At 44.2% G+C, this 25,862-nt stretch overlaps 6 protein-coding genes and 2 long non-coding RNA genes across 10 annotated transcripts in view; 3 read left to right on the top strand and 5 right to left on the bottom strand.

Moving 5' to 3' along the window:
• LOC120455062 overlaps positions 1–25,862 on the bottom strand; it is a 217,383-nt gene that overhangs the window by 150,801 nt on the left and 40,720 nt on the right. Inside the window, exon 3 of the long non-coding RNA XR_005616710.1 lies at positions 18,126–18,168. This is a non-coding gene — a long non-coding RNA (uncharacterized LOC120455062). The remainder of the gene's footprint in view (positions 1–18,125; positions 18,169–25,862) is intronic.
• Positions 146–4,113, bottom strand: LOC120455053 (uncharacterized protein DDB_G0271670). The gene is made up of 2 exons (XM_039640905.2): positions 2,780–4,113; positions 146–2,254 (listed from the first exon to the last, which is right to left on the bottom strand). Exons 1-2 carry the CDS (start codon positions 3,769–3,771, stop codon positions 1,984–1,986), a joined length of 1,263 nt encoding a protein of 420 aa, XP_039496839.1. The 5' UTR covers positions 3,772–4,113; the 3' UTR covers positions 146–1,983.
• LOC120455055 (rhythmically expressed gene 2 protein) lies at positions 4,421–5,329 on the top strand. The gene has a single exon (XM_039640908.2). It carries the CDS (start codon positions 4,450–4,452, stop codon positions 5,188–5,190), a length of 741 nt encoding a protein of 246 aa, XP_039496842.1. The 5' UTR covers positions 4,421–4,449; the 3' UTR covers positions 5,191–5,329.
• On the bottom strand, positions 5,248–7,305 carry LOC120455049. Its single transcript, XM_039640902.2, has one exon. It carries the CDS (start codon positions 7,206–7,208, stop codon positions 5,817–5,819), a length of 1,392 nt encoding a protein of 463 aa, XP_039496836.1. The 5' UTR covers positions 7,209–7,305; the 3' UTR covers positions 5,248–5,816.
• LOC120455054 (ribosomal RNA small subunit methyltransferase NEP1) lies at positions 7,402–8,412 on the top strand. Its single transcript, XM_039640906.1, has 2 exons — positions 7,402–7,648; positions 7,714–8,412. The coding sequence occupies exons 1-2, from the start codon at positions 7,481–7,483 to the stop codon at positions 8,302–8,304; spliced, it is 759 nt and encodes a 252-aa protein (XP_039496840.1). The 5' UTR covers positions 7,402–7,480; the 3' UTR covers positions 8,305–8,412.
• Positions 8,611–9,875, bottom strand: LOC120455057 (28 kDa heat- and acid-stable phosphoprotein). The gene has a single exon (XM_039640911.2). The coding sequence runs from the start codon at positions 9,488–9,490 to the stop codon at positions 8,843–8,845; it is 648 nt and encodes a 215-aa protein (XP_039496845.1). The 5' UTR covers positions 9,491–9,875; the 3' UTR covers positions 8,611–8,842.
• LOC120455059 lies at positions 12,474–13,177 on the bottom strand. 3 transcript variants are annotated; one of them, XR_005616707.1, is made up of 3 exons: positions 13,048–13,177; positions 12,762–12,988; positions 12,474–12,720 (listed from the first exon to the last, which is right to left on the bottom strand). It is a non-coding gene; the product is annotated as an uncharacterized LOC120455059 (long non-coding RNA). The 3 variants fall into 3 exon arrangements; XR_005616706.1 differs by having other exon boundaries at positions 12,474–12,715; XR_005616705.1 differs by having other exon boundaries at positions 12,474–12,692.
• On the top strand, positions 13,651–15,576 carry LOC120455052 (myb-like protein V). The gene has a single exon (XM_039640904.1). The coding sequence runs from the start codon at positions 13,681–13,683 to the stop codon at positions 15,574–15,576; it is 1,896 nt and encodes a 631-aa protein (XP_039496838.1). The 5' UTR covers positions 13,651–13,680.

Raw genomic sequence — 25,862 nt, 5'->3', positions numbered from 1 at the left:
TCTTTTTTTTTTTTGAGGGCTGTTGAGTGTGACACGTTGATATTTAATCATAGACACAGCTGTGAAAGCAAACCAGCACATCCTTCTTATGAATCGATGCGATGCCCGCATTCTAGCAATTCCATTGAATGAGAAATTGATTGTGTGTGTTAACCATTACTGAGTTCGTTTATTGAAATTGAATAGAATTATTAGCTGTCAAATGACAGAAATGTGATATTATTGTAATGTACTGCATATAGATAGCAACAAGTAACACAAGATCCCATTTCGTTTCGGCCATGGGTCAAACAATGCGATTCCCAGTACCTCACAATACCGAATCCTTACAATCTTAGTGTGTTTGCATTATTGTGGTGTGTTTGTTTGTTTTTTGTTTTTTTTGGCATTTTTGTTAAGTATGTATTACAAATGAATCATATTTAAAACATTTTGTTCTGTATACTTCTGAAACAGCGTCGTATATCGAAAACAGTGATATAACATGCACAACAACTTTATGCTCAAATATAATATAATATAATATTATTCTTTATCAACAATAGCGTTTTATCTGTAACGGTGCACACGCCCCCGACGAGCAGTGCGGCACTATATAGCCGCATCTCCCTCGAACTCCCACTGTTCTACCGCCTGCACTACGTATGTACACTTGTCTATATATATATATATATAATATATATTATATATACGATATAACTAGATATAGTATAATTTCGTTACATTATTTTGTAGGTAATTAGTGCGAGAAACAGTACAATAAAATCGAAAAATCAAGCACAAACATGCTCCAAATATGATTTAGTTCAAGGTATATATGCAATAGGTAGGTATCGTTAACGCTTTTAGATTTTGCTTGTATTTCTAGGTAATTCATAGGTATATAATGATGGCAAACCGCTTGAGGATCTGAGTGCTTTCCATAGATAAATAAAAAAAAAATCATTTAACATCTATACAATCGAACTTTTGTTACTCAAGCTTCAGACTTATAACTAGATTCCTGTATAACGAATTAAAAACTTCTTTATAATATGTCCACCACTTCCGTTTCCACTTTCAGCAAGAAATTTCTTATACCTATTCTATGTTATTTTACTATTATTTCAATTTGTTTAGATGACATTTTTGAAAAAATATTTTACTTTCAATTACAATAACCTCTTGTTGAAAGTGAAAACTACAACTGTAGTAGTAGTTCAAATGAACGCATAGAAATTGTTTTAAACATGGCTTAGTTATAGATTCGCTGTGCAAATCGAAACAAATATACATACGTATATCTTAAACATAATTTAATATTGAATATAGAAAAAAATACCTGGAGGAACAGAAAGGGCTTTAAAGCTGCTTATCAACAATATTTGTTTGTGATCTAATATCCCGGAACCCTAACTAAATATGAAAATGAACGCGGCATGGATGAACCATGTTTCTGTGGTACAAAAATTTTGTTAGATCGTTATATGCATGATTTTTTTTGGACTCACTTTTGAGGTGATGGAGGGAGGGAGGTAGTGGGTAGGGAAGGAATAATACCAATAACAGATATAACATATAAAAGCAGCTGTGTTGTGCCGCGGCTCGTTAATTAAACTCAATTGAGAACAGCTTTTTGTCAGAGCGGTTAGGCCAATAACTTGGCTTGAGTCACCGAAGTTCGACTGCATATACATATACATACACATATGTAATATGCTTTTCTTATATAACATATAACAGAGCGGCGATAACAAGGAATCACTCGTCATGTCCGTTTATTGTACTGCGTATGTTGCGTTGCGTGTACGTTACGTTGCACGTCATTCTTTGGTGGATGGGCGTATATGTTTTGTGAAGGCGCCAGCGCTTGTCCATCCGCCTACGTTTTTGTTTTTTTGTTTTTCCCGTATCCCATATCCCGTAACCCGTAACCGGTAGCCGGTAACCAAATCGGTGCACCCATATGTTGTTCTTTCCACTCTTTTTCCGCTGCCAGCTGGCTTACTCATCAAAATCGCTGATCAGCAGGCCACGCTTGCCGAATCCCAGCGACGAGACGGCGGCCAGATTGGGCGTCGTATCGATGCCCTCGAAAAGATCACTTGTTGCCGAGCTGTTTAGTGAGTTCAGCGTAACATTGAAGGTCGATCTGCCGCCGGCCGTGTGGAAGCGCTCCTGGAGCTGTTGCTGGCGCTTCAGACGATCCAGTTCCTCCCGCAGCGCCTGGTTGCTGGCCCTCAGGCCATCCGCCTCCCGCAGACAGTCGCGTAGCCTGTTTTTTAGATGGACAAAATTGAGTAGTTTGTTTGTTTGTTTTTCAATGGTGACCATTTGGGTGTATGGTTTTGCTCAGGGGGAAACCGCATTTGATTAACATGGAAATCCTATGCTCAAGTCTTGAATCACTGGGACATTCGAGGGTCCAGCTCATATTGCACCAGATAGTGGCGAAAAAGAACCGCTTCGAGGGGTTTTGTTTACTAAAAAGATAACACCCCTTTGTCAGCACATTAAGTACGCATATCTACTGGAAATGTGGAAAAGATCAAGTGTCCGCCCTTTGGGTAACTTTATCCCCGCTTGCATTCAATACATGATGTAAGCAGAATGTGGAGTTGATTGGCTAGATCTATAAGCCTGATAGCAAACCCTTTCTTGTACAACAATATGCATTTTTTCAATAAGAAATCATAAAAGTTATATAGCTGAAAATCAATAGAAGCCCTTATTTATGTACAAAATGGACTTTTGGATTTCCGATTCAATGGTTTCCCCCTGCGACCAAGACCCCACTCACGTGTCAATCTCGCCCTGCATGCTCTTGATGTACTCGCACGCCTTGATCAGGATCTGCGACTTGGAGTCATTGGGCGGCGTCCGTCCACTGGCACTGCTGGCATTCCCTTTGGAGTGGCTACTTCCATTTGCGCTTCCATTGGTACTCGTACTTCCGATGGTGCTGGGACTTGTGCTCGCCTCGCTGAAACTGGAGCTGGAGCTCAGACTGGGCAGCATTTCCTTGAGCTTGAAGATCCAGCTGTTGATCTTGTCGCGACGCCGGCGTTCGACTTCGTTATGCGTGGCACGACGTTTGTCATCGCGTTTCTTATACGCCTCCAGTTTACTGGATGGCGTTTGGCCAGCGGATTCTGGCTGGGATCGGGCTTGGGCGTGGCTTTGGCCGTGTGAGCCGTACAGGACACTGGAGGTGGTAGTGTTGCCTGGAGTGGGAGGATATACGGTTTGGGTGGTTATAACCAGAGGCTTTGTGCAGGAGGAAGTTGTAACAGTTGGAAGACGCGGCTTTTCGCTCAACGTATCCAGTTCCAGCTTGATGGCCGCCTTGGTCGGCGATTCACCCATTAAACTGCCGGTGTCCTTGACCAGATAAATCTCACAGCCAGTGGGCAGCTGCAGATTGGTGGGCAGCAGCGAATGAATATCCAGATCGGAGCCTGGTTCCTGTTTAATGGTATAGTATTCCTCCGAATCCTCCGAGTTCTCGTCACCGCAAATGGTGAGGAATATCTGAGCACCTTGGCTGTTCATCAGAGGATTTCCCATGGCGCTGGTTAGGATTAGGCTTTGATGACCGTTGGCAAAGGAACTGCTGACCAGGGCCTCTGACAAATCAGCGGTGTGGTGATTGGTAATGGTCATGAGGCTTCCAGCTGTTGGATTGGCATTACTGCTATTTTCGGAGGAGGAGGACGTGGATGTGCTGGTGGTGGTGGTGGTGTTGTTGGAACCGAGTTCCATTTCCAAACGTGGCCGCTTTCGAACATTCATTGTTGCATCGATGAACCGCCGTGGGCAATGCTCCAATGCGAAGCCCAATCCCAGCCAGAATCGAATCCGTGTCGCCGGGAATCACGTAACTGTGGATCTTCTCGGGATCTCCACCTCTATTTGCTCCGATCTCTCGTTGGAGGGTACTCGGATATGGATGGTATATATCCTCCGATCTGGCCGCTCTGCGGTATTATTAACTACCGACTGCCTCGAGGATTTGGTTTGGAATCGGGCGCTGCGGCGGATTTTTGGTCGTTCGTGTTCGCACGGCCATTTAACAATACGATTTGTTGATTTTTTTTGTAACAAAATTATTTTCGTTTGGTTTAGTGTGCCCGCCGGCGGGCAGCAAATAAATGCCGACAAATACACACAGCACAGGTGTAGCGAAAAATACCAGAATTAATGTTATGTTATTTGCACCAATTACAAAAAGTTGTTTATATTTAAAAACCTCTTAATATGTAAAAAGATATTAACACGTTGAAAAAATACATTTTTTATCATTATAGATATATAAATAGATAGATTTTATATTCGCTGATTTTTCATTATTTATTTCAATAAACGATCTACAACTAACCAAAGCTCTTGGAAGTTTTTGAAAATAGTGAAAAAATACCAGCTGCGTATACGTAATATCTGGTGGACAAGAATACCACACTGGCGGCAAAAATGTCGTTGACTTCGCAATTTGTTGCGAATTTGAAACGCTTTCGCCTGGTGACCTTCGATGTGACGGACACGCTGCTTCGCCTGGAAGATCCCCTCCGCCAGTACCATCAGACGGCAGAGGAGTTCGGGGTCACCGGAGTGGATCGCCGTAGATTGGAGCAATGCTTTCGCCAGCAATTCAAGGCGATGAGCAGCGAGCATCCAAACTTTGGCCGTTACTCGCCGGGTTTGGACTGGCAGCGATGGTGGCTCCATTTGGTTGCCCGAACCTTTAGCTGCGTGGACCAGGGACTCTCGCCCGAGAAGCTGGAGCAGATCGGTCAGCGTTTAATTTCTGTTTTTCGGACCAGTGCCTGTTGGAATCATGTGGATGGTGCCCAGGAATTGGTGCAGAACGTCCTAAGTGCCGGCAAATGTGTGGGCATCATCTCCAATTTCGATTCTTCACTGCCACAAGTTCTGGACGCCATGGGCTTTGCCGGGAAATTCGATTTCATTCTGACTTCCTACGATGCCGGTGTTATGAAACCAGATCGAGGGATCTTCGAAATTCCGCTGAAGAGATTGCACATTCCAGCGGAGCAGGCCCTTCACATTGGCAACAAGATGGACATGGACTATGAAGGTGCTCGGAATTGCGGCTGGAGCGGTTTGCTTGTGAGTGGTGGTGACCATCCCCATTCCTTTGCCAGTTTGTCCAGTCTGCTGGAGGCCTTAAGAACCCAACCAATCCATTGGTAATGCGCCAAAGAAATCCTCTCAGGAACCTGGTGTTCTTCGGTTGAATCATGGCTGTAGTTATTTTTGTAGATTTCTTCTTTTACATTAGGAAACATAACTGGATGTAAAACTAGCGTTAAATATAAATACGCGATCTTTATACTCATTTTTTGGGGAAATTCGAGGGAGGAAGTTCTGGACAAATATAAACATTGTAAAATAGTTCGTGTAGTTGTTACTAACTATACGAAACCAGAAATAAACTAAGTTGTCCTTAGTTAAATATAATTAAAATCTTGTTTCTTATCGAATGTGTTAAAATCTTAACCAAAGTAATCATTAAAAGCGTTTTTCTAATTTAAGAAGTAATCTTGTTAACAAGCCAGGCAATTAGTTAGACGTTCATACATTTAGAGAACCTCCTCTCGAACATTCCCGCTTAAAAGCCTAGTCTGATTAAACTATACCTGAAAACTTATCCTATAGATTGGTGTATATATATACACGTACTCGTCTCTCGCACACATACCTAAATACTAAATACTATTTAAGAACAGATTAATCCTAAAAGCTATTTTGTGACCCAAAATATTTGGTTGATTTGTGAAGGGAATGTGCCAGTCCATGTGGTTGCCTTTATACTATTACTATGTAGCCTTGGTGGCCTTTGCTGGCATTTGGGCCTTGGCCGCCTTAAGCTGCTCCAAATTGAACTGCTTCCGGATTTCGGTGGACACTTGGCGAATGACGGCATCCGTATTGGCCTTCAGATCCCGTTCAAGCACATCGATGTCCACGTCCTTGCTTTCCAGTCGCATTTGCATGTCCGAATAGAAGTCGCAGAATAGCACCGGTTCATCCGAACCATTCGGCGTCCGCGTGCTGCAGTATTGACCCCTTCGATGGAGATCATCGTTGTTGGTCTGGGCATCCAGGCCAAGCAGACGCCTCGCTCCCAGTGGCAGTTGCTGTTGGATCAATCTCTCGTGATTCTGGGAGATGTGATGCTTCAGCTTCTTGAACTCCTTCACTTCGTTCTTCATGTACTTCACATAGCTATACATCTTGGAGGTTTTCTTGGTGAGGTTCTCCAGGCAACTGATGAAGTTTCGCACCTGCTGGGTTCTCGGCAATGTGCTGGGATCCAATCGCTCGGCTTCATCGAAGTGCTGCAGGGATCGATTGAAGTCGTGTTTCATGGCCAGAGCAGAGGCCAGAACCACATGATTCTCGGCCACATTTGGAGCATGTTCCACCGCGGCAGTTAGTATCAAATCGGCATCGGCCAGTCTGCCCATGCGAAAGAGTATGGTCCCCAGACTCAGCAGGGGTATATCCTTGAATATCGGCGGTGCCAGCAAGGCAGCCAATCTGGCACAGGGCAGTGCCTCCCGGGCATTTCCTCGCATCCGCCAGTAGTAGGAGCTCAAGGTGTGGAACTTCCAGGATGCTGGATGGTGCTGCAGTCCCTCCACCGCATATCGGCGGGTCAATTCCACGGTGGCCATGCCCACATTGGTGTCGCGCTCCAGAAAGGCAGCGGCCAGGACCTCGGGCTGAAAACTCTCCAGATGATCGTAGGTGGCTGGACCCACGCTCAATCGGTGGTAATCGCTGCAAACCGGCTCCATTCCCATGGAGGATGCGCTCTTCTGGATGTGCAATTGCATCTGGTCCGGGAGATTAATCCTTTTCAGCTGCTCTGGCGTGATCTTCAGGTAAGACATTCGTTTCTCTAGCATGTAGTAGTCCATGGCGCACTTGGCCTGCTCCGCCAGATCCTCACCGAAACGCATCGAGAATCGAAGATGCTCCACAATCTGTTCCCGCTTGCGCAGGAGATCCAGATAGGACCGCTCCACATACTCACTGTACCTGATCTGCTCGAGAAATGCCGCCAGATTCTGAGGCTCCCGCATGTGGAATGGGGAGTCCAGTTTGGGCACGATTTGCTCCTCGCGTAGAACCCAGTGATTGCAGGCCTGGATCAGGTGAAAAATGCCAAGAAGCACGGCAAATGCCAGCGGGCACGAGCGCATCTCGAAGGACTGGAGGCGGAGGACCAGGTGGACCAGAAGGATCCGAGAATCCAAATCCAAAAATAATAAACAAACTCGCCGGCGTGTTACCAGAGCAGAGGAATTCTTACCAGTATTTAAATACTGAAAATATATGCCATATATATTTTTAGGTCGGGTATTTAGGGTATCCCGCTTTAGGGTCATACTGAACCTGTGCATTTCGAAAAACGTGCGGATTTGTAGACGATACGTTTTGGAATTGTTTTTACCATATCCAATTACTTGACGACATGGGTGGCCAGGGCAAAGCGATCAACAGGAAGCGAAAGTTCGTGGGTCGTAAGGCCGATGATCCGGAGTTCGATCTGGACAAGAAACAATTCAAGGTGCTCCATCTGAATGCCACCGAGAAGCGGCTGATAATCGTTTTGGAAGGAGCCCAACTGGAGACGGTGAAGGTGGGTCACATCAAATGAACTCCTTCCATACATATTAATATATATATATATTATCATTTCACTAGGTGCACAACACTTTCGAGCTGCTTAACTGCGATGATCACTCGGGAATAATGCGCAAGAACCAAAGAGATCCGGGATCCTGTCGTCCGGACATCACCCACCAGTGCCTCTTGATGCTCTTCGATTCTCCACTGAACCGGGCTGGTCTCCTCCAGGTCTTCGTACGCACCGAGCACAATGTCCTTATCGAAATCAATCCACAGACCCGTATCCCGAGGACCTTTAAACGCTTTGCGGGACTGATGGTGCAATTGCTCCACAAGTTCCAAATTCGCGCCAATGACTCCTCCCGGCGACTGATGAGTGTCATTAAGAATCCCATCACTGATCACGTGCCGGTCGGTTGCAAGAAATACGCCATGAGCTTCTCCGGCAAACTGTTGGCCAATTGCCGGGATCTGGTGCCACATGGCGAAGAGAGCTCTGCCAGCTATGATGAGCCGGTGGTCATTGTCATCGGAGCCTTCGCGCACGGCGTTCTTGAAACGGACTACACGGAGGAGCTGTTCTCCATTAGCAACTATCCACTTTCGGCGGCCATCGCGTGCTCCAAAATCTGCTCCGCCTTCGAGGAGGTTTGGGGCGTGGTATAGTCCATCGCACTGTTTTTCTTAGTCATAGTCATAGCTAGTAGTTAGTCTACATCTATTCTTTTGATTGACTTCCATTAAATTTGGTGGAATATCCAGAACTTCAAACTATTTTTGATACTTAAATGCCTTATATATATATATGTAGTTTTCTATCTATCTATCTGATGCCATTGATAACGCAGGGCAAACAAATAGATCCGTTTAATATATACCTCGTAAACCGAATTAGACGATGAACACAACCTGGATTATCTACAATTCCTTGATTGCGGTTCATCACCCCAGGCGACACACACTCACTTGCTCTCCGTTTTTACAATTAGTTGGTTTATTTTTGTATAATTTGCAGTTACAAAAGACAGGCTTAGAAAACTTGAATAATTTTGAATGTGTGTTTACGTTAATTTATGCTTAACTAATTGCCATTTAGCCCTGTTCTTAGAAGGGATTATTGCGTTTCTTGTATACGTTGCACAATTGAGAGCTCTATTTATTTTCCCCGTGAGGGAGGAAAGGGAAGGTTTACAGGATGGATTCTCTACTTGGCACCCGGCTTTTTGGTGGCCACATCGGCTGCCTTCTTTTCCGCCTCCCGCTTGGCGGCCGCCTCCTCGCGCTGCTGCCGGATGAGAGCCAATCTGGCCAGATCGGCCTTTGCCTCGGTGGTTTTGCCAGCAGCATGGAGTTTCTCGTAGCGCTGGCGCGCTTTTTGCTTCTCGATCTGTTCTCGCTCGCGGCGGGAAAGCTCCGGCTTGGGCTGGCCGCCGGAACCGGGTGGCCCGTCGTCCAGCTTGATGGCCGACAGCTTTTGTGTGGCCTTCTTGGTCACCCGGTTGGGGTTCTCGATTTCGATGAGTGAGGCCACGCCCTTCTTGGCATCGCGGGCTTCCGCTTCGGAGTCGTCGTCGGAATCCTCGCCAGACTCCGATTCCGAGGAACTGGCCGCAGCGGCGCCCGCCGCTGATCGCGACTTTTGATTGCGATTCACGGGCGCTTTTCGTGGGGCGGGAGCCTTTGCTTTGGCGGAGGAGGAACTGGCTCCGCCGCCGGCTGCGGCTTTATCGTCGCTTTCTGATCCCGAGCCGCTGGTCTGGTCGCTGTCCTCCTCCGATTCCTGCTGCAGTTCCTCGGGAGATGTGAAATGGCGACTGCGACCCTTGTGGTTGACGAACTTTCCTCGTGGCATGATGATTTATGGACTGATCCCTTCGGTTTCCTGGGTATTCGCAGGTCTCTCCTCCTGTGTATCCTATATGTTTGTATATCGAGCTGTTACTTTTGCTACGTTAGCGGATTCTTGCGGTCCGTTTATGTCTCGAAAATAATCTATATTTAATCACGTTGTAAAAAATTTTTGCACTATTTGCAGTGTTGAACAGTGCCGGCCAAAAGTGTGCCCGTGCGTTTACTGCATGGTAATACCGAAATACTAATAAGAATGGTACTACCGTATCACGTCTGGCGCCCTCCAGTGTTCAAGTTAGCGAAACTCGGCCATTAACCGCTTCCATAACCGTTTCAAAACAAGGCGGGAAATTCGAAAATGTCGCCGGTTGTTTGATTTTGTTTGTTTGCTTTTTTGACTAACTCCAAGTGAGTAGCACTTTTAATAGAAGCCTACTTAATGAACTTCCTCAGCATTATTCAAAATATTATGCTAAATTCTTTAGTTTTATACCCATTTTTTGTTATTCTTGTAATTGTTAAATATAGAATATATATATTTGTATTTGTATATTTTCACGAATAAAATATTTATGAATACGAGCCATATTGATAATTGAATATATAATTTATCCGCGTTTTAAAATGTCACACGTTTATAACCAATCTGTTTATTATCGCACTTATAAATTAAAAAGCTGGAAGATTTACACAAATAAACTTTAATTTTGGTTTGTGCTCGCTTCAGCTTTTGTAAAAAATAAACTGAAAACAGCATAAAATTGAAATAAATAAGGCACACGTGCTGGGAATTCTTATATGGGCGATGGCAAATTGTAAATTAGTGGTACATTGGGCTCTTTTCTTTTTATTGGGTCAGCTCCGAATGAAGAAAAACCGATTTTACTTTTACTCACTGATTGGTTTCTTTTTTGAAACCGCCATTTTGTCGATCCGCTGCAACTGCAACTGCAACTGCATCTGCACAGAATCTCGAGATACAGGAAAACGTGTATATGTATTTACATACATACATATACGAAAGAGTCGCATTGGGATTGGTCTGCTGCTGTGATTTGCAGGAAAACCAGTTTTCTTCACTTTTCACTGGTCGTCGCCACGTTGCAAGCCAATAATGCGGCATTAATAACCAGAAATAATCGAAAATCGTTTTGCATATTTGTGTCAGCGCACATTCCTCGCTATCATGCATCTCATTAACGGAAACTCTCACATATAACTTATTGATTTGGGAGGCAAGAAAAAAAATCAAAAAATTAAAAAAAAAAAAAAAAAAAAAAAAGGAATATAACCAAATATAATATACTCGAAAATTTAATGCACGAATTAATTATAAATTCTGTGTGTGCTCGCCACGAAAGCGGCAAACAAATATTTAAAAATTCATGGTAAATGCTGTTCTTCTGCTCCGCTCTTCATTTCCCCATTTTTTTTTTTTTGTAATTTCAGACCCCTTATGGTGACTAAATGTAAATGAAAGTTCTTTTATTTATTGCTATTACACCGGCAAGATGCTGCCCATGCACTTAGAAAGTGCGCCATGCAAATGAGAAGAAATTAGTTAATGGAATTCTAATTGCGTATACGCACTTTCTTGCTGCGTGCGTCAATTTGTTTATTTGATCACTCAGATCGGATGGTATATAAATGTATATGTCTATCTATGTCTATGCATGAGTGTGTGTGTATGTGTACGTATGTGTAGCAGGTGGGCCAGGTTTTCGTAGGCGTGTGGGTGCGGGATGTTTGCACACTAGCGATGTCAAGTATGCCCCTACGTTGTAAACTCTTTATTATATTATTGTAATTTCGGCATAGAAACAATGTGTTCCCCAAAAAAAAAAGAAGAGCATTATCAATTCAGTTAGCTTGCCCCATGTTCCACCTCCGTGGCTCAACTTTTTGCAACCACTGTGAACAATCACGGCTCGTGTGTTACTTGGACAATGGGCAACTGGACTCCACTCCACTTCACTTTGCCTCGATTCCCGATACGATCGGAATATATGTACACTATTTGTGTATATTGTAGAGCAGGCACTGTGATGTCTCACCACAAATGGGTCGATGACAGATTGCGTTGGTTGCTGGGACTGGCTAATTGTGATAAAAGAGCGCAGAGTACAAAATCGAAACGAATTCCCGGCCTAATATCGTTTGGTGAACTCCGATTTGGATGTCGATCAAGCGTCTCGTCTCGTCTCTTCTACTTTCTCATATTGGTTTCTTTTCTTTTCCATTTGTCTGGGTGTGTAATCAGCACTTGATATCAGTACAAGAACAAGGTGTGTTGTTACTTGTTACGGCTACTGTAGCTGCTGCTGGTGTTGCCCGTTGCTGCTGCTCGTTGATGTTGCTGCTGCTGCTAGTTGAGGTTGCTGCTGCTGTTGCCGCTGGCGTTGCTACTTAGGAAACGTGCGTGACATACAAATATGTGCTGCTGCAGGCTCTGGCACTGCTTACTGTATTTTATCGCGATTATTATGCACAAAGGCAGCACTTATTTATCTCCACAGTTCACCACATCTCTTCAGTCTGTCTGCCCATTGATTTCTGACCAGGACATTCGGACTTAATGTCCTACCAATGTAGCCATTGCTTAAGCACATTATAAATGATTTTCTTACAGTTTAATATACATTTTACATACAACGTAAAGCCACTTAATTTCTAGTTTGTGGCTAGAGAAAGAGAGAGAGAGAGCATTTCAGCTGCGATATGTTCGCCAGTGCCGAAATCCATCTTGGATTCTTCGGCGGACCTAGAGCACACCCAACTATTTGGCCCGCGGGCTGCTCTGCTCCTCATGGCCCTGGAAATTTACGATGCTTCATTAGCATTCCGCACGGAGTGGGCAATAAATGGCCGCAACTCTGAGTATGTCCCCGTTGGAAATGCGGTTGTTGCATTGGCGTTTGACTTGGTCCAACTAACTTAGGTTTGTGTGGCTTAACTAAAAACAGAAAAACAATGCGGGGTCAAACTGTGATTTGGAATGTTTATTGGCTTTTGCTGGCCAATTTCGCTAAATGTCTCTTTTTCGGTACAATTTAGGAACAAAAAAAAAAACCCCAATAACGAATTCAATAAATTCATTTCGTTTTTGGCGCAGCATCGAAGAAACTTTAATCCCGCTAAGAAATCTGCTTTCCCATCGTTGTTTCTTCTTTCATTCCATCAAAGGTAATTTTCGCTTTCTATACCTGTTCGTTAAGCATATGAAATACTTTGCTAAATTATAAAATATAGTGAGTTCACTAGACCTGACTTACTTTTTTTTTTGGAAAAAGGGTATTGAATGTGGCAGACTTGGTATTTAGTAGTGAATCTCCAGCATTGAACTTTCGCACCACGTGTGGGATAACCTTTTGTGTCGGAATATCCAGAAATGGCAATTCCTTTGTTCGTTCTTTGCTCTTTGTGGTGGTAACTGGCGGATAAATCATCTCTTTGGTTTAAATAAATCTTTGGCACAATTCAATTGTGATCAGGAATGTGTCTGGTTTAAATTTAGTCAATAGAGTCACTGGAGCTATTTTTGCAAGCTGCGAGACTTACGAGTATGCATGGCATTCGACGGGCCTCATGTTCAACTTTCCACTCCCAAAAAGGGTTAAAATTCATACAGATAGAAAAAATCCAAAGATATTTCAAAAGTATTCATAAAATATAGCCTGAAGTATGTAATACCACTTAGAAATGGTTGCTTAGTTCAGCTAGTTTTTCTTTGTGCAAATTGATCGCAAACCTAGATGACACACAATGGGCCCTTTTGGCAGAAACTTTCATCCGCATCGATGCGGGGTTATTAATGATCGGTCGATCCATTGACCCCGACAGAAAGTCAAAGAAGAAATAGTAATAAAACGGGTTCTCCGAAGAAAGCCCAATGGTGCTAGCCAAGCTGGAGATGCTGAGCTGTTGAGCTGATGAATAATTCAGAGCCCTCGGGTTCGTAGGAAACCGTAGCTTTCGGTGAACTGAGCTGCGCTGAACTAAACTGAACTGCCTGATCTGACCAAATAGACTAGCTGGCTAGCTAGCATATTTTTTGGCAATTAGCCGTGGGTCAATAGGTCCGTCCGTGTGGTGCGAGCTAATATAAGCCGGTTGCCGATCGTCGGCTAGCTCAGTTATAGACGAGATATAGAGATGAGGAACAGCTGTGTGTGGGCTTTGCTGGCTCTTGGCATGTGCCTGGTGGCCACCAGGGTCGCCGGTGAGACCATGATCGAGGTGGACGAGAATGGCGATGAGTATGAGCTGAAGCGATTCTACATTCAGGGGCGCCAACTGAAGGGCGATGGCAGTCAGTCGCAGTGCGTGGTCACGAGGAGGAAGCGTTCGGGTCGTGCAGCAGGATCAGGATCCGGATCGGCAGCCTCTGTCTCAGTCAGTTCGCAACCCTTGAACGTGGAGAGTCTGCCCGCAAAGGAACACCGTGAGGGAGGAGCTGTTCTGCAGGAGGTGGAGAATAGCAATAGGCGTTATGTTGCCCTGACGGGTGTCCACTTGGAGTCGCCGCTTCCCCAGGGAGATGTTCAGAACGATGACAACGACGATGACGATGAGCAGGAGAACGATGATGATGATGATAGTGACGATCAGTCTTTAAGAAATCAGCCCAACTTTGTGCCCGCTGCCTTGGCTTTGCCCCTGCAAAGTCAATCCACTGCTGCCCATCTTAATCAGGGAGTCAGTGTGGTCGCCAATGCCGCCAGTCATGCCAATGTGGCCGAAGATGCTGGCATCGTGGTGGTCCAATCGCATCAGCCGCCCAAAGTCAATCCCGATACCCATGCCGTCTTTGAGCTGAAGCCCGTTCAATCAGATGCTGCCCACCAGTCAGCTGGCGTCAGCTTTTATCCCTTTGTCCAGCCCTGGGAGATGGTGGACCAGCATGGGGATGACTACGATGAGGACGACTACGACGAGGAGGACTACGATGATTTCTACTACGGCGGCAATGGCTTCTACAGAGATCAGCCCGGCTTTAATGGCCTGGGAGTGTTCGAGGAGGAGATCATCAGCGAGGACCAGCCCATCTCTACGGTAGCCAGCTGGTCCACCGGTGGGGATGATAGCGACATGCAACCCGTCGTCAATAAGCGGCCCAATAAGAACAACAAGAACAAGAACAAGAAGAACAAGAACCAGAAACAGAAGAACAAGAATCAGCAACAGAAGAACAAACGCCAGCAGCAGAAGAAACGCAAGCAAGAGGTTCAAGATGAAGAGCAGCCTGCGAAGCAAAAGAAGAAGTCGCAGCAGCAGTATAAAGATCAGAAAAGGAAGCAGGATAAGGATCAAAAGAAGAAGAAGCCTGAGGAGAATCAAAACCAACCGGAGATGGAGCAGCTTATTCCCGTGGATGTGATCAAGAAGCCAGTGGCCATGGAAGAATCTGCTGTTGCATCTTCTTCCGCAAGCAGCAATATTGCCGCATCTTCTAGCACCATTTCATCTTCTTCTTCGGGCAGCAATTCTTCCGATAAGAACAAGAAGAAGAAGAAGAAGAGGCCTAGCAGTAACGGCAGCAGCAGCAGTCATAGCCAGCGTAAGACCAAGGAGAAGAAGAAGCAGTCTAGCAGCAGCAGCAGCATCAGCAACAGCAACAAGCGTCGCCGACCCAGCAGCAGTATTGGTTCTTCCAGCAGCAGCTCCTCCATTGGTGGCTATCGACGCCGTCGTCCCCAGCAGCAGCAGCAGTTGCAGCAGCAACGTCGCCGCAAAACGCAACAGCAGCAGAATCGCCGCCGCCTGCAGCAACAACAGAAGAGGCGCCGCCAGCAGCAGCAACAACGCCGTCGTTTGCGCAACAAGAATCGTCAATTCTACGGCGATGAGCCCATCATCAACTGCATTTACATCAACAAGGACCCAGCGCCGACCACCACCACGCCGCGTCCGTTTTGGAACATCCTGGGCCGCCAATCCGATTCAAAGCCCAGTGCTGAATCCGCTGTGGTCTCTTCCGAAGAATCGCAAACGGATTCCGTCGCCCAGCAGGCTGTTCTTCAGGCCGTTCGCCGCAATTTTGGCGACTTCGGTGGACGAAAGCGCACCAACCTGCGTTTTGTGTCCTAGATGACCAATCCCTATAAGTCCTAATTTTTTTTTTGCCTATTTATTTATTTATTGTAATGACAACCAGCAATTTTTTTTTTGTACGATTGAACCCGATGAAAGTTTAATTTTAGAGAGCCGTCTTGTGTGTGGACAACTTATTTGGGGGGCGTTGCATTTGGCTTTATTGATTTCTGCCCGCAGAAGGGTGGCAGGCGGTATTGCAGAAATGGGTGGTCGCAGGACAGGTCAGAAGAGAAATGAACAGGTGTGCAACCTGAATCTGTCGCCCCGTGAAAACCATCAACTGCACTGAGCCAAATTTGGTAATGAAAGCAAAGAAAGCCTGGTGAAAATTACCTGGTTATTCATTATTCTTGATTTTAGCTTGTAGCCTTTTAGGTAGCCCACTAACTTTCTTTAAGTGTGAAAGCCTCCTCTGCTGGTTCGTTTTGTCCAGGACTAAGTTAAATTCACCCCCAAGAGGAGAAACGAGAAGCGGGACGCAGAAACTCCGGATATATGCCTCACTGCACAGGCCAAACAATTCCGGGGGAAAGAAGCGGGGAAAAGGGTTGCGGACCAGGGCACGTTTTATGTCTTCCGCCAGTAGATGGCGCTCTCTTTCAACTCGAATCGTGTAACACTGCTCTAAAAAACACACTCTGAAGATATTATCTCAATAAAGTGGTCTAAAAATTCATCTTTTAAAAAATATAATCATTTTACTGGAGAGTCATTTTTACTGCCCCATCAAAACTAATTTTTATGTAGATAATTCCGCTTGTTGGTCGTCATTTTTGTCAGTGCCTAAATGTGAGCACTCATAGTGACTCATTGCGATACTTTGGATCGATATTTCCGTGTCCAGCAGCAGCAGCCAGGCAGCTGTGTTTTTTACATATATACAGGCACACACATATATGTACATATGTACATATACATATACATTCGTGCAACAAAGGTATCCGCAAGATACAAAACCCATACTTGCACAGAAGATTACCCGCGATGGTTTGGCTTCCGCCTACTGGAAAAGTGGAAAGTTGGAAAGTTTGTGTTGTTCCTTTTGTGTTTTGTTTTTTGTTTGTTGGACAAATAAAAAACGTGCGCACACAGGACCTCGAGAGAAATCAGGCGGGGCGGGGGGCTCTGACGTGGCGGCAGGACACTGGGAAAGTGGGTGTGGCCGGGAGGTGGACTCTGGTGTCACCACCCACCCCACCCTAGAAGAGGAAGCTTTTCACTCCGAACTCTGGACGAATCAACACAATGTTCGCTTTTAGCAAGTCATCGTGCGGCAGTTTGGGGATCTGGGGATACTACTCCGAGCGATGGTCATAAAATGAAAGCAACTCAGGGATGAAGGGCTCTCTAATCTCTTGTATATACTTTTACAATATAGACTATATAGGCAGACATGCAAAGTCATAGGCACATAACATGTGTGTTAATGCGATTCTCTGGGGAACGAGCCACTTAAACTAGTGAAACAAGAACTCAACTCACGTAGTGCGTAGGTCGATTCAAAGTAGTAGTACTAGTCCTAGTACTAGGTTTCATATTAAAGGGTAGAACCTAGCGCCTGGAACCTTGCTACATATATAAACTGTTTAATTTCTGTTTATTCTACTTGTTCTGATTTGCTTTACTTTTCTCACGATTCTTTGTTTTCTTTGAAAAGAGGGAGGTTCGATTTTTTGCGCCACTGCGAGGGGTTGCGTTATTGATATCGTGCGACTTTCGCAACTTCATTTCTGGTTTCTAGTATTTTTATTAAATTAAATTAAATTGAGATCCTTGATCTTTTGATCCTAAAAAAGGAAAGCAGCTGTTGTCTTTTGGCCCCACTGATTTATGGATACTTAGTGCCCCGTCCTTTCTAGTTCATATCTCTTTCAGTCGTTAAATGATATGTAGCACACGGAAAAAAATAAAGAAAAAGCCAAAAACTTAGGTTAAAGAGAATGTTGATGGTGTAAAGGCAAAAATATGCAGTTCGATCCCATTTTCTACAATGTATTTCTCACTTCCCACTCTTTTTCGACACAAACTCCTGTCAAGGTGTGAGACGCGGTGGGTCAACAACAGATTGCCAAGACAGATGTTTTGGCTGATGATCCCTTTTTTAGTGCCCTGGGATGGGCAGGAGAATCGGGATCCTCGAGACCTAGTTACGGAATGATTTGTCCGATTGTGGGCGTGCTGGAACCCTCCGCTTTCAACTTCAAAGTGCCCATAAAACAATCGACGACCCACGAGGGTTGAAGGAGAAAGGTGCGCCCATTTAGTAATAATTGGTTGCCTAATTGGGCCATTGGCACGAGGCGATGATGAAGTGGAGCCAGACAGCCAGACAGCCAGAAAGCCAGACAGCCAGCTTATTTCAGCTGTCCTTTTTCGAGGGATGCTGCGGTTGAGCCGATCCCCAAGTTAATAATTATTAAGCCCGATCTCAGCTGCCCGTGCACAGTGAAAATTTCAATACATTTTTGATTCATTTTCAATTTAGTCTCCTTGTATTAAATATTCTTGCCATAAAATAGAAACCAACATTTAAAGACACTTACCTTACTAAGTATTAATACATCCAAGGCCAATTGGAATTTTAACCTAAAACCAGAAAAAAAATATATATTAACATCAATATATATATGTGTATAGTTTATTGATAAAAAAAGGACAATTATTTTGGAATTCAAATGCAGAATTGTTTATTTCGCTGAAAGGCGTTTAATATATCTATGTTTTATTTTTTTCCACCAGTGCTGGCCCAAATTGGAGCCAAAGTAGGACGGTTTTTGGACAAGGCACGAGCCAAGAAACCGCAGAAATGCAGCTTGCACTAAGAAAAAAAAAAGAGAAGTGGATGGACTACCAAGAACAGGTACCACCGCATCACCATCATCATCATCGTTGTTGGAAAAGAGGGAACTGAAGAAATACAGAAACAGAAACGGGAAAAGATCCTGCAGGAGGACAATGACGTTGCCGATGATGTGTTGCAGTTGCAGATAGAATTGCCAAAGGGGGAGATCCTTGATCCTTGCACATTGAGCGGCACGTGCCCCTCGGTTTTCGTTTATTTACGAGTTGCGATCATGTGTGCCAGGGATGCAGCGCTCGGGTCTTCGATTCCTGGATGCACCTGTTCGCCCGGCCTGTCCCGGCCCATTAAAAACCGAGGGTTGGGGTTTCGCTTCAGAGAAACAGGTTCAACGATCGCTACCTGTTGACCGCTATGTGCTGCAGCATCAGGATATCGAGGCAGTTGCAGCATCTTTTTTTGGTGCAGGGTACAAACGAAGCAGCTGAACGGAAGGCTTCGCTGCGGCCAAAGTGACTCACTTTAATTTATAAAAGTCTTACGCGCAATTTAAACAGACGTTTCGGCGGCATCAATTGACCCCAGTGCAAGTTCTTAATTCTAAAGTAAGCAAACAGCTTACGAATCACCTTTTCCGCATCTGTCAATTAAATAACCAAAACTGTCCCACCAAAACCATGTATGTCAAGTCAGGTCCTAGTGTTCTGACTGCCATCCTAGCATCCCAGAACCTCGCAACTGACACTGGCAGGACAATTAAAGGTAAGGCATATATATCTATATAGTTATTTTCAGATAGGGTCCGGTAAGAAGGGAAGACATGTGCATGACTGCTTAATCTAATTTAGCTGCAATGCCGGGGACGTTTTAATAGGAAAAAACAAGAGCGAAGGAAAAAATTAATGCAGCAGAAGTCAACCCCATATATACAACTTAGTGTGCCTTATAGCGGCTACCATTGTAATATAAAGAAGAGGGCCCTGAAGAAAATAAAGAAAAACCTGCGGGAATGCCAAAGAGCCAGGACAGTACAAAAGCAATTAAAGAAAAGATCATGATGATGTTGATGTTGATGATGGCACAGGGAGAGATATATACCATAAAGGTAGAGCACACTCAACCGCAGCGCCGGAAGCGCACACAAAAAGATAGAGATGGCTAGATACGAGAAGATACTTGGATACTACAGATACCCAGCAGATACTTCAGATGAGCAGTGGAATACAAAAAACAGAAAAAAGGGAAGGGCGCCCGAGAAGATCAAGTCCAAAGTCGGGGGGCATCTCGACGTTGCAGTTGCACTTCGCGCTTGAGAGGGCACGTGCCCCTGCTCAGTCGATGGGCGAACCCACATGACATTTTTTTACCTCCTAAACCTGAACGCGAACGCATTCCCGCTTCTCCCTGTTGGCCATCTATGCAGTACAGATGGTGGCCAGGCCAAGTCTTAAGGCTCTGGGTCCAGCTGCTGCCAACAGAAGTTCTTGATGTCTCTGATAAGTTCACGACCGACTGGTTTTCCAAACTTGGGAGTACTGCATTCTGTAAATTGGCTAAACTATTTGTTATTTTACATTCCAAATGCTTGTTTCGTATTTGCTAATCTTAACTGACAAACTAATTTAAAAAGGCCAAGTCGCTCTTCGGGATAATCTGTAGAGTTCTGAAAACATATTGCCACCATTCAAATTGATAATTATTGTTAGCGGGAAGACAAGGACATGGCTTCTCGTCCTGGCTTAATCAGCTTAGGAAGCCTCGAATCGAAGAAGTTCCACAACTGCCACTTGGATGCGACCCACTTGTAATATGGTCAAGTTCTTAAGTTGACATTGCACTATCAAGATTGTGACGAATGCGGAATGATGTGTTATGGCAGCTGGTCATTTTGTCAGGGTTCCGTAATTTCCTTGGCTTCCGCCCCGTCCTTCTCCTTTTACATATTTTTTCTCTTTTCTCCGTTTTTCCCTCCTTTTCCAGAGGTTTGTGGGCAACGCTCGAGCGACTCAGTTGATTTTGGATTCCTTGGGAGTCCTTCTAATCTCGCCCGTGCCGGCGTGTAACTATAATAACTATAGCGTCAGCTGGAGGAGTAAGTCCTGAGGACTGTGATCCTCGGCGTGACATTTACCCACGGAAAAAAATTTCAAAGTCTTCTCATTTCACTGCAAGGAATATTCCATTAAAAGCGGTTGGCAATCGATAAAGTCGCCCAAGTTTCATTTGCCGCAAACGAAGAATAATATAAAGAACTATTAAATTATGCCTAATTTCATATTGATTTTTTCCTACAAACTCTATAAGTGAACTCGATTTTCCGAGAGTGTGGCAGCCGTTACAAGAGCAACGACAAACGACACACGACAATTCCCCGTTCCTCCGTTTCCTAAATATCCACGCCTTATCGAGGGACCTCCTTCCATTTCGATTCCCATTCCCACTTCCATTCCCATTTCCACCTGGGGCGCACAACTGTCTTGCTCTTGGGCGGCTGTCTTCGGTCCGCTGAGCAAATGGCGGGAAAGTAATCCCAACCAAGTCCGGCCCATATGGCAAAAGATATAGACCTTCTTATCAGAAGACCGAAGCGGAGAAAGAGCCACTGGCTCCCATTTGGGAACTGCTTGGGATCTTTGGGGTTTGCTTTTATTTTGTAATTCTTTTTTGGAGACCCATGCGGGTCCCATGAAATGCTTTGGTGATAAGCGTTTTCTGGGCGTGGGAAAATGCCGGGAAACCTTGCTTATCTGAAGCGTAAGCGTTGTCATTTGAATCCACCTGCAAATGTGGGTGGATTATCACCTGAAATTTGTACATGTTTTAACAGGGAGTTGTTCAAAGAAGCATTTCGGCTATTTGTGGTCTTAAGCGTAATAAACCCTTAAATATGGAAGCCTCTTAATGAAATTGTAAAAAAAACGTTGCCTAATTATTATTTGGATAAGAATGCAAGGATAATGCCAAATGCTATAGAAGTTACACTTTGCAATAAGAATTATAGTACTGCAACAATTAGCTCATTTTCTGTCGTCTTTCGAATGTATATAGCCTTTTACTTTTGATTTACTTTTATAGTACTGCAACAATTAGCTCATTTTCTGTCGTCTTTCGAATGTATATAGCCTTTTACTTTTGATTTACTTTTGCTCACTTATTTACCCAATTATTCTCCCTCATCTCCTCATTTGTCGGCCTTTTGCTTTGTACCAGTTTAATGGCTTGCACGTGATAATTGCATCGGTTTTATTTTCGATTTCGTTGCGTTTGCCTTTTTTCAGATTTTAATTTGTATCTCGTTTTTATTTACACATAATTGATTCAACAGGTAAGGCTTTGAAATGTATTTATATGTATATTTTTGCACCAATATCCAAGTACTCCTCAACTTAAAGCTGCACATATGTACATATGCCGCAGACTTGCTACTCGAAGTTAAACAGAGATCTGGGTACTCAAATTGGCAGACTCTTCGTGTCTGGTGCATAAATAAATACATTTACTTTGTTTGAATTTAATATATATTTATGGACCTGGCCGAAAAGTCTGTCTAGCGTAAAGAAAAGAAGGAAAACGAAACTAAAGCATGAAAAGCAGGAAAAGTGTTTCCTGGGCGGAAGGAAATACGGATATGTGGTACAAGTAAAATGCACCTCACTTTCCGCTCAGCATTCTCCCATTTTTGTTTGTTATCTCCTGCAGAGTAAAAAATAAGATTTCTCGTTTAATAATAACCACACATATATTTTAGTAGTTTCTTTCTGTGTTAATCATGTGCCCTGTGCAGGATTTGATGCATTTTTTCTCTGGTTCGCTTGGCCAAATGTCAGAAGTCTGGTCTGAATAAAAAAACGTACCAAAATGAAAACGAAGCGTGCTAAATGCAATTATTCGACGTCTGCCATCGAAAATGCCAGAACCTCTGGGATTACGACCACCAAAAAGCATCTGCTTTCCCGCTGGGCGTGGGTGGGGGATTTTTGGTTTCTGGTCGAGCACCACACCCCATAACTTTTAACCTCACCTTGCTGCCCATCCTCTGTGGACGGATGTGCGTTAAAAGTCACGATTAAGCGTCGCATCAACCCACAGAATAAAATACGCATTTCCACATCCCCATGATGAGTTGTTGACTCTTCAGCATTTCTAGTTTTCTGGTCTCGGGTTTTTGGGTTGGGAATTTTCTACCTCTCTCTTAATTGAGGGTGGATGTTGACCTGGGCTTGGCTTTCGGGGCATAAACTGCATGAAATTAAGTAATTAACTGGCTGAACTTCACTCCACAGGTCACCAAATGAGACGCAAAAGGTCACATCAATATGCCATCAGCCATGATGAATGTGCGCTGATTTATCAATTGAAATAATGAACATTAATAATGTGCTCACGGGGAAGGTCAAAAATGGTATTTACATTGGGCCAAATATCTTGTAACCATTTTTTTTTTTGATATAAATAATATTTTAAGATTATTCTATAAACATTTCAAAACCACAAGAGATATATTGTTGCAATAAAAAGCTTTTCACATCTCCATTACTGTGGTTCCCGCCCAAAAGTTGTCTCTAAATCGAGGCATATAATTAGTGACTTGATCTGGGATCGGGGATCACAGCTGTTATGTACCAAATAATTGCCGCGAAATGAGTGTTATATATATGTATATACATATGTCTCACTTGAACCTAAGCGGACATAAACGAGTTTGCCCCCGAGAAAGCTTTGTTGGCTCCTTCGGCTTAGGGTTCCGTTCCCGATTCCAGATTTCCGATTCTTAGTTCCTCTTAGTTTGCACTTCTTGTCGGACATGACATAGGAAAACAATAGACGACGGTCTCTATACAATGGACCACGTCTATATAGATATATGTACATAGGTGGAACAAAGGGGCCAGGGGCCAGGAGTGACCAACGGTCGAGGAAAGTTCCCAGCGAGCAAATGAAATTAAACAAATAAATAAATGGACGCGAGAGATCGCGACAAAAATGCAAATGAGCTTGGTCCGGCAAAGGGACATTAAGTAGCCGGTAGCTGACCATTGTCCAGTTTTAAGACCAAGAAGGGGTTGTTGCTCCTGGGTCTGTGGGTCTATGGTCTTTGGTTTCATTTCGGCGGTCGTCTTAAGGTGGGACACTGCACTTTTCTTTGCTTCCCTACCCGATTTCAGTTTCCTTTTTGCTCCCATTGTAATGAGTTCGTGCTCGTTACTCACCCCGTGGTTCCCCTAGCGATCCCTCACCCTTCCGATGATCCCGCTTCTGATCCCGACCCTTCCCCTTGTCCCCTTTGGCCTTGTGAAATTGCAGTTGGTCAGCAGCAGTCATCATCAGCAGTTGCCTCAATTTACGGGCCCTCGGGCCCAGAAAAAACGGCGACCTCATTTGAATATTAGTTGGGTTGGTCCTTCTTGGTCAATGATCTTGATTTGGGCCGGACCACTGTGAAATTGCCATCGCCAAGACATATATATATATATATTCTCACATCCTTATGCATTACACGCTTGACCAGGCGATCCTCCCTCCTCCCATTAGCTGACCAGTCCACCGAGATCTTGGTCATCCCGTTTTCGGAGCGGTCAACATGCGTATTACAATTTGATCCGGAATCCCTTGATTAGGAATTTGTTTTATGACGCAGCCACTTTTTTACTTCTCCTTATTGCTTCTGTCTTTTGGCGACCCTTGCTCCTTGGCCGTTAAAATGATAATTTATGGATCCGCAGCCGCACCTTTTCTGGGTTAATGAGAGTTTGATCTAGCGGCGATTTATCTCTGGCTCTTTTTGAGGGCAAGCAAAATATCTTATTGATGGGATTAGCTGGCTTTATTACTGCAAGATTTCCCAGGCCCCAAAAATAGCTAAGGTGATAAGGTTTTAAGGTTCTAGATCACAATAGAATATTGGCAAGCCATTTCATAAGTATTTTCGCTTTCATTTCTATAAGCAAAAATTTATATATTTCTTTAAAGATGCTCCCCTTTTAAGGCGCTTTCGACCCCTGTTTTAAAATGTCCTGGCCCCTTGATACTCGGGGCATTTAGCAGCCTTAATTGCAAGTTGTTTCTGTTTCGCTTTCAGCTGAGCTGGAAATATCCCAAGTCGAGGACGAAGGACCTACCGAACCCGATCGAAATGAGGTCAGTGACTGGTGTTGCAGGCGCGCAAGAAACGAGATCGGGATAGGGAAAATGGAAAAGGACAAGCTGGCAGGACCTTTGGGCATTGTGCCAAGGCGTAACGGTTTTCGCCGTTTTTTGTAGCCGCCTTTGTTTTGTTTTTCACTGTATGTACATCTTTTATTTAGTTGAATGTCCTGGACGTGTCCGATGAATGGCAGGCCAAATTAAAGCAGGGCAAGTTTCGGTCAAGGATTATCAGAAGTTCGGCGAAGAAGGACCAACGGTCGGTTCGGAATTTCGAACAATAAAAAAATGTAGAGCATTGAAAATACTTGATTGAAACTAAATTGCACTGAACTCAAAAAACTAAGCCTATATTCTTAAAGCCAAAATAGGACAATGTAAACAAGCACAGATTTTGACTAATATTTCTCTCCCTATAATAAAGAGTTTCCATTGGTCCACACTTCTGCAATGACCCCTTTACAGCTTCCATAATGGAGTGCAAAAACTGACATTTTCTAACCCAAAAATGGCCCTTGACTTTGGTCTAACCTCTGCAACCCCCGGGGGAAATGGCCCAACCCTTAGCATCCCGATATTCCGAGAGTTGAAAGATCAAAGAACATTCTCGGACATTTTTAATGAAATTGACATGGACCCCTCTTTGGGTCGAAAGAGATCACATCACATCGGAAGCAGAAAATTCAATTAGTTTTTGGGCTGGAAAGTTCAAGATTTTCGTGTGCCCATTGGACATTGGTCAGCGGATCAAAAGGGGAAAGGGTAAACGCATCTAGCGCAACGAAACAGGATGTTGTCCAAGGAAAATAAGTAGAAAAAAAAGGGTTAAGTCGCCAAACTGGTTTCTGCTCATCAACCGTTGTTGATTTATGGGTTCACAACCCCATTTCCTCGCATACGTCTCAAACCCCTTTTCATTTTCTTGTTTCCCACTTTCCTGCTAAAGGTGGCAGATCAGATCCCCGGGGCGTAAGTAGAGCAGCATCCCAAAACGGGATGATGATGATGAGAATGATTTTTCTTTTGGCCACTCGTCTGCGTGTTAAAATCCCAAAGAAATAGACGATCTGTGATCAGCTGCCTGACCAATTAGTCAAATGTGCTGTCCCCTTATCCTTTAAAACCATTGCCTTGAAACTTTCTCAGGGCGCCTACTCGAAGATTTCGTTGGGAAAGTACTTGGCTGCTCGGTGATCTGAACCAAATGTCCGAAATACATATGTATTTCAACACACCAGCCAGCAGCAGAGTTCAGGTGAAACAAGTTTCGGTTTTCCACAATTTCAGCATCATTTGGCGGCTCGTTCTCAGCACCTTTTGACCCCGCGACGAGTGT

Source organism: Drosophila santomea, chromosome X, assembly GCF_016746245.2.
Source record: "Drosophila santomea strain STO CAGO 1482 chromosome X, Prin_Dsan_1.1, whole genome shotgun sequence".
Classification (NCBI taxonomy): domain Eukaryota; kingdom Metazoa; phylum Arthropoda; class Insecta; order Diptera; family Drosophilidae; genus Drosophila; species Drosophila santomea.
This window is presented reverse-complemented; position numbering and strand designations above follow the sequence as displayed.

What these genes read in the sequence shown, in the direction of transcription:
- LOC120455053 (XM_039640905.2), bottom strand. Translation starts at nt 3,771, where the DNA reads ATGAATGTTCGAAAGCGGCCACGTTTGGAAATGGAACTCGGTTCCAAC. An exon ending in ATGCAGGGCGAGATTGACAC is followed by an intron (nt 2,255 to 2,779) that starts GTGAGTGGGGTC and finishes TCTAAAAAACAG; the next exon opens with GCTACGCGACTGTCTGCGGG.
- LOC120455055 (XM_039640908.2), top strand. Translation starts at nt 4,450, where the DNA reads ATGTCGTTGACTTCGCAATTTGTTGCGAATTTGAAACGCTTTCGCCTG.
- LOC120455049 (XM_039640902.2), bottom strand. Translation starts at nt 7,208, where the DNA reads ATGCGCTCGTGCCCGCTGGCATTTGCCGTGCTTCTTGGCATTTTTCAC.
- LOC120455054 (XM_039640906.1), top strand. Translation starts at nt 7,481, where the DNA reads ATGGGTGGCCAGGGCAAAGCGATCAACAGGAAGCGAAAGTTCGTGGGT. An exon ending in CCCAACTGGAGACGGTGAAG is followed by an intron (nt 7,649 to 7,713) that starts GTGGGTCACATC and finishes TCATTTCACTAG; the next exon opens with GTGCACAACACTTTCGAGCT.
- LOC120455057 (XM_039640911.2), bottom strand. Translation starts at nt 9,490, where the DNA reads ATGCCACGAGGAAAGTTCGTCAACCACAAGGGTCGCAGTCGCCATTTC.
- LOC120455052 (XM_039640904.1), top strand. Translation starts at nt 13,681, where the DNA reads ATGTGCCTGGTGGCCACCAGGGTCGCCGGTGAGACCATGATCGAGGTG.